Source organism: Ammodytes marinus (assembly GCF_949987685.1).
Source record: "Ammodytes marinus genome assembly, chromosome: 6".
Taxonomy (NCBI): domain Eukaryota; kingdom Metazoa; phylum Chordata; class Actinopteri; order Uranoscopiformes; family Ammodytidae; genus Ammodytes; species Ammodytes marinus.
The window spans coordinates 32,899,772-32,916,330 of NC_137235.1; the positions used below are offsets into that span (position 1 = coordinate 32,899,772).

The following is a 16,559-nucleotide window of genomic DNA, read 5'->3' on the forward strand; positions in this document are numbered from 1 at the left end:
GACTGATGGAATACGCTCCGTTGTGAAACTTGTCCAGTAAAGGCTGTTTTTATTATTTAATTATCAATTTGACAAACTCCATTTGCTGAATAGGACTTTAGAGCTCAGGGAAAACATCTTTTTGACTGCGTTCACTGCTGCTCATGTTGCAGTTTGAATACATAGCTACCAGCCTGAGGCAGTAAAACCATAGATATATAAAACGATGTACTTCATAATGAAAAATAAATGATTAGGGAAAGCTCTGGGAGGAAAAAAGCAACTTTCCCAGTTATCTTATTCTATCCATTAATGGGATCCTGAGCTTAATGCTGGGAAACACTGTGATATTAATTAAAGGGATAGTTCTGTCATTTTGAATTGGGTTTGTATGAGGTACCTAAGCATAGTTAGTCAGTAACCTAATGGAGATGGCTGTGAAAGACGTCAGTCAGCTGTTGCAGAGGGGGCCAGAAGAATGTTTTCCCCACATAATATATAAAGGCTTACCTTAAAAAAATCAGCTGTGAAAATATCTTAAATTAAGATTACAATTGAACATTTACATGCATTTACATGGCAAAACAAACGTTTTTATGGTGGCCCCCTTTGCAATGCTGACTTCTGCCACTGCAACGTCTCCCCCACACGTCTTAAAATGACTGCACAGACAATCTCCTTAAGGTAACTGACTAACCATGCATAAATACAACCCCCCTTAAAAATGCTGAACTATCCCTTTAAGTTCTTCACTGAAATGTTTGTGACATGGTCAATGGGAATAATTTGGCCAACAGATAACATGACAACTAATAGAAGTTCGATTTACAATCATTGGAGATTGAAACTTGGTACAAAGAGGCCGGTTGAGTCATTCAGGTTTGAAAATCTTGGTGTTTTTTATTGTAAGTATTGCATCTTCAACTTGACACAGCTAGAATCATCATCAGACTGCATGTTTTTACAAAGGATGGCCACAGGTTCAAAACAACAGGAGGACTCCCAAAAAGTGGGTCTGCTCGCTCGGTTCGAGGCCAACTAGACATCATGGACACTGGTTTGCTCAATGCCAACTTCCCGCGACACAGACGCGAATGGGCGTGGTTTACAAAAGACACTGCAACTTCCACTTTTTAAATCTGAGCTGGTATACACTTCTGGCCAAGCTGCAAAAAAAAACCAGAACTTGACACTGTGATGACCAGCTTTATGAAGATATGCTATAGTTGTGAATCTGCAGCCTAGCCAGACCTCCTGACTGACCTGGGCTGCTCCCGCAAAAAGTGAGCACTGATCTGCTGGTTATTGGATCTTACACTGGATACACTTTTCCTTCCATGACAAACCCCTCTCCAAAAGTCTGAGCCATTAGCAAATGGCCCAAACTGAACTGAGATCAGTGCAGACTATTTGGGGACCAGGTGCCTCTCTAAATTTCAGCCTCAGTAAGAACAAGGAGCGCACACGCACACACACTTTAAAGTCACATGAGAGAGAGGACACACCTGGCTTCAGTAAAATCAGTTCTTATACTGTAGTTTTATAGTTGGTTCTATCCCTTCTCAGAGTAGTTTGCCACATGCGACGACACAATGAGTGCCAGACAGTTTTCACACAATCTGTGATCAGTAACAGAATCAAGCACCGTCATCACCATCGTCCCAATGTGCTGAAAATATATTTGACTCCAAAGCAGGTTGAAACACTGCTAGGATAGGGATAGGCTAGGTTGTGCACGAGGAGTGGAATTCATTTGGACCTTTTGTCTGCCGTCAGCAGTGAAGGTTTCAATAAAAACCAACATATGAAGACAAAGAGACAAGGAGCGGTTGAAGGTTCATAACCTAAACAGGAGGAGAATAAATGTAAACTGTCCCTCGGAGAGAGAGAGAGAGAGAGAGAGAGAGAGAGAGAGAGAGAGAGAGAGAGAGAGAGAGAGAGAGAGAGAGAGAGAGAGAGAGAGAGAGAGAGGACACTGAGGTGTTCTGAGGTGGTTTTGGCATTTTCTTTTCTTTTTATATAATCAAGAACCAACTGAGGTGTCTTTCTGATTCAGTGCCAAGTCCAACAACCTCAACCTCAGCTTCGCCACAGAGCTCACACCAAACATCACACCTTCACAATGTCCTCCAGATTAACACCCAAGGATTTGTTCTGTGTATTTCTTTTCTTCAAGTTCCTCAGACTGAGGCCTTGCATTGTAAATGTAAGACACATTTTGTCAACTAAACCACAAGTCTAATAGAGACTACGATCCTCCTAATAGAGGACAGAGTGGAGTTTTAGACCCCTTTTATCGTGTAGTAGCTGGCTCAATATTAGCCAGTTAAGTCTTGGCTATGGATAAGCCTTGTGCAGGGATAACCCCTCTGCCCCTTCACTGGAACAGAACCAAAAAACAACCGGGCAGGAGAGTTTTAAAAGATGGTTCATTTCACCTTCTATCTATAGAAGGCTGGGAATGAAGGGAGAAGCCATTTTGTCCAGCAGCTTCCCCAGTTGTTTCAGGTCTGTTATCTGCAGTCACAGGCTAAAACGTGCTGTCAGGGGGGGGGGGGGGGGGGGGAGTCAGCTCCGGACAGGACTGGTGACTTTTAACAGGCGAGGGCTCAGCACTATGGGAGCAGCTTAGGGGCCGATTACATTTCAAGTGTCCATAGAATAAAACATCAGATAAAAATAAAAACAAAATGGCTACATTTCTCATTCCCAGGTCCCACCCACACACCCACCCTGTCCCCTCCCTCCCCTCCCGCACCAAACAGAAAATAATAACAATAACCCATAAAATATACAATTCTTAAAATAAGGAATGGCCATCAAAACGAGGAGTAGAGTAAGACAGAACCAAAATAAGTTAACTTCTTTCCCTCCCCCCCCACTGCTTGTGTTCTTTGATGGATTTAGAAATAAATATTTAAAAGGGCGGCGTTGTTGGCATTCACATACAAAAGGATTCATGAGAGCTTCATGAGAGAGAAAAAGACAGCGGAAGAGGGGAAACAAAAGAAAATCAACTGACAGAGACATGTGGCTTAAGTGCAATTCTTAATGCCAGTTGAGTTGGGATGGTGGACATTGACATCATAACACCCGTAATCCTATATTCACCCCACACACTGCACACCTTTCCTCCAGAGATCACCTGACCGCCAGTGGAATGCCACATACATCCCCCTCCTAATTAAAAGAAGAAAAACAAGTCTAATAAATAAAATCAGAGTGCCACACAAACTGGGCATTCTCCAACATGAAGTCCTAGTGGGGCTCTTTTTTCCATAACTGGATGGGAACTTTTTCTTAATTATTATTTTTTTTTTTAATCACCTCGAAGAATAGCTTTTGTTTTCCTTCTCAATAGAGAGTAACTTTCCAATGTTTCCACCGGCCAAACTGGACAACTAAAATAGGGTCCACCCTGCCGCTTACCACTCTGAAGACCAAAAAATCTTTTAAAAAAAATTCACAATATAACACAGGTCAAACAGCAACAGAGGCAATATTTTTTTTTTTTTTTTACCATGAGCTCTACTTTTTTTTTTTTTTTTTAACTCCTTTTTAAAGTTTGATTTATTAAAGTATTTGTATGTACAAAAAAATAATTAATTTTTGGACGGGCACACAGTCAGTTTAGGGTTGAAGGAGAAAATTAAAAAAACAGGAAGGAGATCAAACTGACAAGACAAAAAAAAAAGGATTACAAGAGTTATTGCTCGTTACTGCTGGAAATAGGAGACATCTATTCCAAAGTTTGTAGTTGTTTGGACTTTTTCCCATGTTGCCGCTTCTTGTTTTACTTCTTGGTTTGTGCTGTTTCTATGGACAGCTCTAAAGTAGGCGAGTGCAGGAAAGCTTGTTGTAGCTGCTTGTTGAGGGAGAAGACACCAAAACAAAACACACACACACACACACACGCACAAAAGTTAAAATTGTCAACTCTTTTGACAACGCACTGAGCACCCACATTCAACAGGAATGCTTTTTTCTCCCCCCACACACACTCCATTCTTCTGGTAAGTTTTTCGTCCGAGCTCACTTTGGAACCAATCAAGGCAGATGCACTTTGTTTGCTTTGAAAGCTTTAGTGGTGGTGTATCTGACCTGCTTTCTCCGTTGGTATTGTTTCACAATAGCACCAGTTGGAGTGTCTGAGCTCTCTGAGGTGACGAAGAAACAATAAGACAAAGGATTCAATTGGGGGGCGGGAGAGAGGGGGGAGGGGTTGGGGGGACGTTTTGTCAGGGGCCAAGCTGTGTTGATATGGCAAAGTTCACCCACAAGTGTTCATTATAGTCCAGATAACATGTGCTCCCGTTTATCCAGGCCCAACACCAGAACCTTAAGATGGGACACACAAGGTCAGCTCTACACACACAAACACACACACACACACACACACACACACACACACACACACACACACACACACACACACACACACACACACACACACACACACACACACACACACACACACACACACACACACACACACACACACACACACACACACACACACACACAGGGTAGCAGAAACGCTGAATTCATCCAACATCATATGGATGTAAGTGCATTTTGGAATCAAATAAGGGGTCGTGTATCTTAAAAAAAAATCTGACATTTCATTTGACAGTTCGAGGACATAAAATAATAAAAAATGTATTTAAATTGCGTTGGTTTTAAAAATTATGATGATTATTATTATTATTATTTTTTAAATCAACCATGTCTCTGAGCTGCCTTTTAAATTGAGATTCAAGCTGATTGGCAGTCTGGCATCACTGTGTTTGGGGGTTCCCTGGTGTTGTTTTTGGGGCAGCTCAAAGTTTCGGGGGGGTGGGGGGGGGAACTCTTAGTGGAGCTTCTCCAACAGTGGCTTCATCCTCAGCGCTGGAGGAGGAAGAGGTGAGTAGATGTATATGTGCGTAGTAGGCATGGCTGGATGGCTGAGCGGACAGGTGGGCAGGCGGGGTGGGCAGGGAGAAGGTGTTGGAGAGGTGGTGGTGGTGGTGGGGCTCTAGGAGGAGAAGGCCAGTTTGACACTGCAGGAGGAGTAGCCCTCATCACTGGCCATGCTCTGCAGGCTGCTGTGGTCGTCCAGGTCGCTGGTGCTGGCTGTGCTCACACTGTCCAGCTCTCCATGGGAGAACTCTGTGCTTTCCACATCCACCTCGATCTCCTCTGCAGCCACAGGACCCAGAGATGGAGAGAGAGAGAGAGAGAGAGAGAGAGAGAGAGAGAGAGAGAGAGAGAGAGAGAGGTACCAAAAGTTACCAAACAGATTCTGTGAAGTCCTCAGGCAATGCTCGACATTAGATGGTTGACTTTACTGATGCTTTAAGGAACAGAATATCAATGCAGATTGGATCCTTTAAATCATACATTATTAAATGGATAGATAATGATTTATTATACAACCATATGATTAAATAGGAAATGCTACAGAATGTGTCGTCTAATAGTCAAAACACTCTAGTTTAATCACTGTATTGCAGCAGTGCATGTCAATAAAATAGGGATGGATTTAACACTGTGCAGTTTGAGTCATTAGGACCGGGATGGATTAATAAAGTTGACTTTAAAGCCCTATAGGGAGTTTTTGCACTTTGAACCTCTATCCAGTAAAATGTGTGTTGATTATTTTCAGCAACACCTCACTCTCCACATACGGTCCCAAAGGGGCTCTGACCGGTGCCTCCTCCATGTGGTGAAGGAGGGTTTGATGGCCTTGTAGTCACTCAAATAAAAAGCCTGATTAAAAGCCTGCAGCCTGGGGGCACTCCGGTGGTGTAGTGGATAGAGCGCGTACCATATTGGCTCGGCCTTCGTTGCAGTGGTCAAATTGGGTTTGACCGCTGCGGGTTCAAATCCGACCCGTGGACCTTTACTGCAGGTCATCCCCCCTCTCTCTCTGTCTCCCCATTTCAACTCTGTGTTATCTAATAAAGCTTGAAAATGCTAAAAAATAAACAAAAAAGAAAAAGAAAAAAAGCAGCCTGGCTCACCTTGGTCAGAGTCGGAGTGGTCTGAGCAGAGGGTGGAGCCCACACTGTCCATGCGTATCCTCTCCCCTTCCCCCGGGCTGCTCTGGACCACAGCGCTCCCACCCAGCAGCTCTAGCTGGCGCTGGAGGTGCCTCTGCTCGCGCTCCAGGGACTCCAGCTGGTACTGGCTCTTCCTGTCCGCATCTTCAAGTTTCTGCACAGAGGGAAAGAGAAGAGGGAGATGGAGAAAAGGTTAAAGGTGAAGTAAGCGATTTATTTATGTTAATATAAGTGTTAAATCGCTCTTTATTCATGTGGATCTGAGATGATGCTAGATAACTCGCTGCTGTAATACAGTGTTTTGGAGTCATCGAGTGGTGAAAGTTCTGGATTGCAACGCTTCTGTGTCAATCCCGTCCCATTCAGAGAATTTACAGAAGCTACAGTGACCTTCAAGGACAAGAAGCTAGTTACTCAAGTCTTTCCACAATATCTAGTAATGAGGTGAAGATGTATCTAGTTATTTATTCTTTAGTACTTCTTCTTTGGCTTCCAAGAGATGAAATTCCAGTGGACACCCTCTAATAAGGTGTTAGGCTGTTAAGTTTGTATATTCTGTACTATTGTAGAAGCATGGCCGTGCAACATAGCAGCTTCCATGGAGGGTGCCCCGATCCTATGTAGATATAAAACGCTCATTATAAAAGGTAAATAAGGAAATAACTACGTGTAACACTAACTAAGTGTTTATACACTAGTTAAAACATACATGATGATTATTACATTCCAGTTCTACCAAGTCTGTTCTGAAAAAATGCCAATTTCCTTTACACACTGCACCTTTAAGAAAAAAGGTGAGACACAAGAAGAGATGTGTGAGGAGATTGAGAGGCTCGGAGCAAGACAGGGAAGACATATGGAGGAGATAAGAGTGAGAGACGAAAGCTGGTAGAACAACCTAAGCAACAGTGCTGAGATACTGAAGAGATAGATGTTGGTAGTCTGGAAGGAAATTCCTTTCATATCAAACGTCCGTCAGAATACAAAGACAGCAGCCATAAACAAACACTGTTGTGGAGCTCCGGTGGCGTAGTGGATAGAGCACGTACCATTTTGGCTCCGGCCTTCGTTGCAGTGGTCACGGGTTCAAATCCGACCCGTGGACCTTTATTGCAGGTCAACCCCCTCTCTCTCTGTCTCCCCATTTCAACTCTGTACTATCTAATAAAGCTTGAAAATGCCAAAAATGTATCTTTAAAAACAAAAATAAACAAACACTGCCCAGCGTTAGTCCACTTAACCTGCTGTGTGAGCCCTGAAGCCCCCCCTGAAGGAGTTCCCCGTCCTGCCTTGTTTACAGTGTGTCTCCTCCTTATCTCAATGTGTCTGTTTAGGCCTGGTGTCATTAGAGCCAAGGCCGCGGAGGCCCCTGACACAGACGTGTCGCGCTCTAACCTGGTGTCACAGTCGCTGACAGTGACGAGCGTGACTCCCCGCCAACCGAGCGAAACAACAGGCCATCAATAAGCCATGGAGAGACTGGACTTGACAGCAGCAGAAGTGTAGAGTGTTGGCGGTAGTAGGGGTTTGCGGGGGAGGGGGAGGGGGGCTGAGGCTGGGGAACAACAATATCTGCTTTATTCCTCCCCTCACGTGAATGCATGCAACGCTAGGCTTCCTCACATGCACACAGCTCAATCTGAGGCAGTCACATGCCTCTTACTGAAGTGGACGGGAAGGCGTGAAGCAGAATAATGTCTGTTACATGCTCCTTCTCAACTTGATGATCATCAGGCAGGGCAAACGATTCCCCAGTGACCAGCTGGATACTGATGACATTTGTTTTGCTGAAGACAATTTTTATATTCTGTGTTGAGATGTATTATATTAACACATCAGCAATATGTTTGAGGACATTTATGATGTGGCATCCATGCAACACAAAGTAATGAATAGCATGGGGAGAGTGATCCCAGCAGCAGGTAGTTCAATCTGGCAATACATCAAACACAATCCAAGAGGGGACATACAGTAACACATCTTTATCTGCTTTTCATCTTTGCTCAGTGTTGTGGCAAAATACTTGCAAGTATAAATGCGTGTATCGTCGTCATATGGTGAAAGGTATTTCAGGTGCCGCTGGTCTGGCTACTTTGACTTTCTTCTGTCACGGTGTGGTGGATGTTTCTGTGTTAAACCGTGTCAGCGGGACCCACCTTAGCTCTGGTAGGGCTAGTTATCCTCCTCACCTTTATATGTGCTTTGGCTTTGTTGAGCAGGCCCAGGGTGGTGTGGCGGTTGCAGTCTGGTCCCAGGGGTATGAGGGCCTTCAACCGCTCCAGACACAGTCGCAGGTGAGCTCGTCTGCAAAGGGAAGACAGCAACAGAAAAGATTAGAGACATTAATATATGGGAACCAACAAAACAATCTCTGATTTTAAGCACATTTTGAACATTGAAACACAATTTGAAGTACAGCTAAAAGGTTCTTACAAGGTAAAGTTCGCCCTAAAAAAAGGCTATTGGCGATACACCTTGCATGCCTCCATGTATTCTGACATCTGGGACTGTAGGCTTATTAAGGCACACTGTTTTCTTACTTTGTGAGAATCCACCAGCCACAGACTGGCTCATGAATTGTAAATCCCCCGGCTTATAGTGCAGCTACACAGCAGGTTACATACAATTCACGTCATAGGGGCACTTTACATGGTGAAAACGTGACAGTTTTCACATTTTTGGTTTAAAAAAAAAAAACCTGTTCAGACGCAATTTATTTGAAATATTCACTCGTACACAAGTTTTCAGAAATCAGCCGAAATCGCTGTAGTAGGCATGCCAAGCCAATAGTTAGCCTGCCTAGTAGATAGCTATTCCGGTACAATTTGATGCATAAAACCTTACTGTAACCGAAAATGAATGCCACTAACGTTCATAAAGCGGTTGGTGTAAGCATGGGGTTACAAGTATTGTAAATTACAAGCTTTCTGTCCTCTTATTTCGAGTAGAGTCTAGCTGCAGCCCCGGAGAACAATACTGAGTCGGGCGGGAGTACTGTGGCGGGGCTAGTAGCCTATCGGTCTGCGGTCTTTTTTATTGTTTGACGTGACCTTCTCAAGATGGCCGCCGCGGTGTTCCGTTAGCCGAGTGGAGCTAGCGCCGTGGCTAATCTAATGTTCTATCTATATTCTAACCTCTCCCTGTCCCCTTGCCCTAACCCTAACCACCCAGCTGTGATGCCTGAACTTAATCTAATGTTCTATATATATATATATTATAACCTCTCCCTATCCCCTTGCCCTAACCCTAACCACCCAGCTGTGATGCCTGAACATAATCTAATGTTCTATATATATATATATTATAACCTCTCCCTATCCCCTTGCCCTAACCCTAACCACCCAGCTGTGATGCCTGAACATAATCTAATGTTCTATATATATATTATAACCTCTCCCTATCCCCTTGCCCTAACCCTAACCACCCAGCTGTGATGCCTGAACTTAATCGCCAAAACAATATAATTTGTCTAAATAACGTTCGAAATGTATTTGTAGGCTATTTTCTTCCGCCCCGACTCAGTACTCCCGCCCCGACTCAGTATTGTTCTCCGGGGATGCAGCTGGATACTATTGCTTATTTCACCGCATTGAACTTGTGAAAACTGAAGACTTGCTGATAGTGAAGGGGCTTTGTGAGCGGCTACCTTCCTGTTAGGCGTACTTCAAAATAAAAGTCAACTCACGTTTGTCCAGTGAAATGTTATTAATGTTTAGCCAGTGAAATGCTTTTACTGTGAAGCCGTAGCCTTAATGCTCCTTTTGTTGAACAGTAACTTAACTGCTGCGCGCTGAACTATGGATAGTGTTTTTTAATGTAGAGAGAGACGTGTCCCTGGCATATAGAAGCTACACACGTTTATTTTGCTAGAAAAACCGGCAGAGCACAAATCTTTCCCCAGACAAAGTGGCGGGTGGTCTCAATAACTTACTAATCGCTTAGACTAAATTGGCGAGTGTTATATTTGAGCCCTGCACGACACTCTCGGCTGATCACAGTGATGGTGCCGCGGAGACACCTTGCATGTTATGTTGTCTTCTAACTTTATAACTAGCGTGTGGGTATTTTGACAGCAAATGTTATAGACTACGCATCAGCTACACATACGTGAAGTGGAGCCGTGACGTCAGCGTTACCAGGGAAAATGGTTTCGGTGTTTACAAGAAACCAAAACCGTTGTGTTTTCCAAAAAATCCTCCCTGGGAGTTGATCTCAAAAACTTGAGGTTTCATGCCTGCGTTTGCTGTTTTCATGTAAATGATATAGTGCATCCGCGTAAATATTTTCACGTATGCACCGTTTCGTGTTGTCGTATAAACAGCCCCTTAGTTACTCTTCTTGCCTACAAGTTTACACCTTTCTGCTGAAAAAAGGGGAAGGGGGTTGTAATGGCCTTTCCCGGACCTTGCTCCACTCGTATGCTCCATCATCCTGACAGTTGCTTCTTCTGTGACTGCAGACAGAGCCGGGGTGCTATCTATCCTGCTAATGGCCCCCCGGGTTGAGAGGTAAAGAGAGATAATTGTGCCTATAACACAATCAGCGCTCCATTAGCAGGAGCTGCCCTTGTTGCGGCCTGAAGGGAAACAGTGTAGAGGCTTTAAAGGGCCAGTGGAGTGACCCAGACTCAGGGAACTTTCTTTCAGGGGGCCCAAAGGAGACGAGCCCAGGGGAATTCTGTGCACTGATTCCACTGGGCTAGACGGCTCTACGCTATGCTCTGCTGCTTTAAGGCCGGTGGAGGCATGTGAGCGCTGGCTATCTGCCTGCGTGCATGTCAGTGTGCGAGTGAGCAGGGGAGGTTATGCCTCAGATATGCATGGATGGTGCTGATAAGAACACGAGAGTGGAGCAAGCCATTACACCGGTACTGTATGCGTGAGTGTGTGTGCTGCTTTGACTACGCAAACAAGACAAGCGCTGTGTGTCTGCGCGGGTGAAAAGGGAGGCGCCCTTATTAGGTCTGCAGGGCACAAAGTTTGGAAGCCACAAGACAGATAGAACACACACACACATTTTCAGTCTGGGAGTTTGTGGTGATGACTATCTCTGTCTGTAATCTGTTCCATTCACACAAACAAGCAGAGTCCAAATACACACAGTCACACACACACACAATAGCATGTGGCAAATAATCACATTCCTCTCTTTGGCAGGGAAACACGTAGCTCCACCTGGGAGCTGTCTAGGACATGCTACAGAGAGAACAACATGGCAGAATATAGGCTGCAGCAAATTGCAATGCATGCAGACCATTCTGTTCCATGCTGCTATTGTAATCATAACTTGATCATGTGGGAACAAGGCACTATGTGTATTTTACCGCAATTTGCCATGTTTGATGTATGACCATTTTCATATTAAGTAGGCCACGTACAGTACATGGAATGATTCAACATCCCTAATATGCCAATAAATTATTTATCGCGCAGCTGTAGCCAGGGAGCTGACGCAAATATAGTTTCAGATTACATACAAGGACAAACCCATACATTCCCATTAAAAATCCTAAAACACTTTCACTACTCATGTGAGTGTACACGACTGGTGCTGAAGGCGATAGCAGAAACCATCTTCACCAGCATCACTCAGAACAAGCCTCTCCGACCAGCAAGGCAGGCCATTGCTTTCATTGGAGCAGGGGAGAAGCCTAAGCCCCAGCCAAGGGGGGCAGGGGGGACTCCTTGGAACCGCACCGGACTGGCAGATGAAGGCCGACCTGGGAGAGCAGCTCAGAGTCCCAGAGCACATCGTGGAAACCACCCTGAGACCAGACACACTTCTGCTCTCAGATTCAGCAGAACAGGTGGTCCTACTGGAGCTGACAGTTCCCTGGGAGGAGCGCATGGAAGAGGCCAATGAGAGGAAGCGTGCCAAGTACGCCAACCTAGTGGAGGAGTGCCGCAGACGGGGGAGGCGTGCCCGGTGTGTGCCAATAGAGGTTGCAGAGGCTTCGCAGCGCCATCTCTCTGCAAAGCATAGGTCACAGGTGCACGCCAGAGAAAGGCCATCAAGACCACCACAGAGGCAGCTGAGAAGGCCTCTAGATGGCTGTTGATCAAGAGGGGTGATCCGTGGGTACATGCTACTTAGACACAAGTTGGGACTTGATCAATCCCGGCTGGGTGAGGGTGTATGATGTTGAGAGACCCGAAACACCCAATGACCCCAGGTTCCACCACTGATGATGTGTCTAAGTGCATCAATAGATGTATATTAAACTGAGTGTACAATGTAAGGACATGAAACACAAACAAAATCTTCCCCAAGTGGGCCGTGTTCTGCATGATAAAGAAGGGCAGGGCAGGGCATGCTGGTCATGTTAGTAAGGGCTTGTACGTCCGGGCTGGTCTGGTCTGTCAGGCGTCAAGTGAACAAACTCCAGACACCAATCTTCTCCTCCACTCCCATTGAGATTAAAAGGCCCAATCTCGGGCAGACAACCCCAGATAACCCGTCCCCACTTACAACCACTCCTGCCTGTCTGCCGTCCTCCCCTTCTCTCTGACCCAACTGACTGAAATGATGAATGTAGGGGGGGAGGGTATGCTTCTGACTGCGCACAGTCAACCCATTGTATCACCACACCTCCCCTGGCCATGACTATGACACAAATATGGACCCATTGTGGATGGAAGGGCCAACAAATCTATTGGTGAGTGTGGTGTGAGGGCTCGTTCGCTGGGCTGACCGATCACCACTTTTATCCGAGTCAGTGTCAAACCACATCCAAAACAACAGAGTGATGATGATGATGATGATGATGAGAAGGAGTATGCCTCCTCATTCAGACTGTTGAGTCTTGGCTCTGTCCTCTTCACAGTTACCTTGTGCACTGAGTGACCTGCTCTTACAGTGAGACATGCTGCTAGCTGGCATTCAAAACACCCTCCCTGCGTCGGCCCATTGATAGACCCACACGCAAGACATGTGCATTTGGTCCTAATCTTTGGGTGCATGACGCGCTGTACCGCAGAGCCTTCTGATAAATACAGATGGCAAAGAGGCTCTAAAAAGGCATACGAGGGAGTGCCTGGGGAACTGTGTGTGTGTGTGTGTGTGTGTGTGTGTGTGTGTGTGTGTGTGTGTGTGTGTGTGTGTGTGTGTGTGTGTGTGTGTGTGTGTGTGTGTGTGTGTGTGTGTGTGTGAGAGATACGGAGAGTGATATTGTGTAATTCAAGGCCATCACATTGGACTGCCTGGTAACAGGAAGTCAAATGGGAGGCATGTATTTCAGAAATTAAATACATGAGACCTTCTTCTTCAGATTGCGTCCCCAGAGACACAGCGCACTAAAGATAATGGGGGAGACCGCTTTATCATATCAGTTTGCACCACCACTATCTCTTAACTGTCTCACTAAGAGGTTAAAGGTCATAAGATACTAGCTACTGGTGATGATGCCCCCAAGACAGGTCCCTAATCCCTGTGAAGGAAGGCCATAAATACCTGCGTGCCCCCTCCTCTAGTAGCCACGTGACACAGCCACAGAGGGTTTCCCCAGTTATCTCAGAAAAGCCTGGTGCTAGTCACATACACAGCTTTGGGTTTGCAATGCCGCCCCATAACTTTGGAGAGAATCCTGTAATGTGGCCATACAGGATGACAGGCAGTGTCAGTAGATTGCTGTTAGTAGGCTGATCATTTTCTTCAGGGTTCAAACTGCTCTCCTGAGAGAAGGTGCTCACTCACAAAAAAAATCATAGATAAAATGATGGATGTGTTATAGAATGTCAAGTTTAGATCTAAAGAAACTTAATGATATATATACACAGTACATGTATAAAAATAAATCACACCGTTAAAGGTGCAGTGTGTAATATGACATCATCAAGTGGTACAATTCTAGATCACAACAGTTCGTCTCTATGGCTCCCGTTCAGAGAAGCAACAGAAATTCTTCAACAACATTCCAGCTGGTAGTTCTGATGGACACAGTGTGGCCAACTGTTCCATTCTGTGCTTCTGTAGAGCTGATGACATTCCAACTATGACGCTTCCAAAATGGCGGCGCCCATGCCTTGGTCCATGGTATGGAGAAATATGGAGACATAAGACCCTTTCTAAGGGAAATAATAATAATTAAAAAAAAATCAGTTATTATGCACTAAATTAAACGTACTTGTGGATATAATAATTATTTTCTACCAAGTCTGCTATGAAAAAAATCCCAAAATTCTACACACTGCAGGTTTAAGATTTAGAAATAATCAGCCGAAGCAAAACAGCTAAAAAACAAATCTAAATGACAGGATCAAAACCACAAGAGACAGGATGGACTATTTCTGGAAGGCCAAAAAGATCAACAAAGTGCTGAAAATGTGAACATGAATTCAAATATCCCTAATGCACACGTATAGCAGTGGAAGCTGTTGCTATGCATTTTGTATTTCCAGTGTCAAATGAATGGCACAGCGAACTGTATGTTAGCTGCATGAAGAACCACTTCATCTGTAGCAGATGACATAACACATGGCCAGTTGCTACCAGGACCTGTGCTCTAAACTGTCAAGGGCCGCGTTTCCCAGAATCGTTAAGAGCCTCTTTGGGCTAAGTACTTCTTTGGAGCGCTCTTAAGAACGCTGTGAAAGAAGAATGCGTTTCCCAGATTCGTTCTTAGCGAAAGTAGCTCTTTCACTAAGATGGAACTGTAAGACGGAGCTGACCCACTCTTTCAACCTTCTTAGCGACCAAATCGTCAGTGATCATGCCGCGTCAGGGAAATTTATTTCCTCCACTTTTCGAAGTAATAAAACAATGCTCAATGCGGACCTGGCGCAATAAACATAGACTAATAGTAGAGAAAAAAAATGTTTTAATGAATTAGACGTTTACGTTTTCCACACACATGTGAGTTTATAGTACTACTACACATACAAAAAAAAACATCAACAAGCCTGTGGCATTTCACAGATATCAAAGAAACAGATTTAATTGAACTCAGCTGAACGTCATTCAGAGCGGCTCCACCTGCTAAAGTCCGCGCGTGTGAGAAACCATGGCTGCAATACAACACCTTCTCGCTGCGAACCAACAGCCTCGCCGTGCGCGAAGCCAGACGGTTTACATAAATGCATACGTGCGTCTGCACTTCTCCCCACTGGACGTGCTATCAGACCGGGCCGTCCAGGCAAAGTACCGGCTGCCCCGTGCGGAGATCCAACGGCTGATCACTCTGGTGTCTCCACACATCCAGAGCAACCCGCTGCAATTTTGCCTTCAGCCCGGTCCAACAACCCGCAGCCCCTACCTCTTCACCACCAGTCACCAAGCACTAAACCATAAACCCACAACCACCACACATCACCCATATCAACTCTCAGGCCTGAAGGCTGAAATAAATAAACAGAACCAGCAGATGTAGGCTACATGTAACGTCCTGCACACTATGATTATTGCTGCAGTGTCCGGGTGCTTTACCTGAAAGTCTGGCATTGGAATGCTGTTGAAAGGGTGCACAATACGCACACGTCATTAACCTACGCTTAGATACATTACAAATTGCCTGGGACTTTTTGTTGCTATAGGTTTGACACCCTCATTTCAATGCAAAATGATCCACACAATACATGGTTGAAAAGAAACCAAAATTGTTTATTGAAACCATATGGGGGAGGGGTTACTCCGCGCTGTCTTTACTGGGCGTCTGCATCACCTGCAACGAAGGGAGATTGATTAGTGAAACCTTCTCACTCTTCCTTTTTGTTTGGTTCTGGAACTCCTGCCACTTCTTCCTCACAGCACGCCAGTCACGCAGGCCACATGGGCTGGAGGGGGACATCTTTTCGGCTATGGCCTGCCTAACACGGTTCTTTTTGCCCTTTGTTCCCCCGAATAAAACTCCCCGGTGCTGCCAGACCTCGTCCACTAGGACGCCCATCTCCTCCGCGGTAAACGACGGTGCCCGCTTGTTTCTTTTGCTGCCGCTTTCTTCCATTCTCACATCACATGTGTGTGCCTATATCCACGGGGTATATATGCGCTAATGGGCTTGATTACTACTTTGATACACTTGTTGCCACACACACCCGCACCCACACACCCCCCCCCCCCCCCCCCCCCCACACACGATACATGCGTAGCCTAATTCCACCTGTGTGGGGGAGACCACGGGGCGCTGTGTGTGACTTATGCGCTGATAAAGAGGTGGGTGATCGATTCGCCTGGCATCGATTTATTCAGTTTCAGCACGACCGCGGTGGACAGCTCCCACCAAAGAGCTTCTTTCGCTTCAACTTACGCGTTCTCCAAAGATGGCACTTAAGAAGCCATCTGGGAAACACCCGTATCTTAACGCTCCTTCTTTGGCGAACCCTTCTTTCGACCCTTCTTTGGCCCCAAAGAACGATCGATTCTGGGAAACGCGGCCAAGCACAGCAGTGATATCAAATCCCAAAGGACAACACAGCAACACAGACAGAAAATACATGGGTTTTCCTCGTATTCAGCCGATGGAGACTCCTGGATTTGAAAGCGAACACACCCTGCGTTCCAATTACCGTTAGCTTAGCAAACAGCTGCCTTTGAAATCCCACA

At 45.4% G+C, this 16,559-nt stretch overlaps 1 protein-coding gene across 2 annotated transcripts in view; it reads right to left on the minus strand.

Annotated features, from left to right (window-relative positions):
* Window positions 1–2,771: 2,771 nt before the first annotated feature.
* The window catches only part of mxi1 (max interactor 1, dimerization protein), a gene marked incomplete at its 5' end in the record, with an annotated part of 44,009 nt that continues 30,221 nt past the window's right edge, over window positions 2,772–16,559 (minus strand). For both annotated transcript variants that reach the window (XM_080030059.1, XM_080030060.1), the window contains 3 exons: window positions 2,772–5,160; window positions 5,985–6,177; window positions 8,213–8,327. In XM_080030059.1, the coding sequence (XP_079886185.1) occupies window positions 4,997–5,160; window positions 5,985–6,177; window positions 8,213–8,327 (472 nt within the window). In that variant the 3' untranslated portion in view covers window positions 2,772–4,996. The remainder of the gene's footprint in view (window positions 5,161–5,984; window positions 6,178–8,212; window positions 8,328–16,559) is intronic.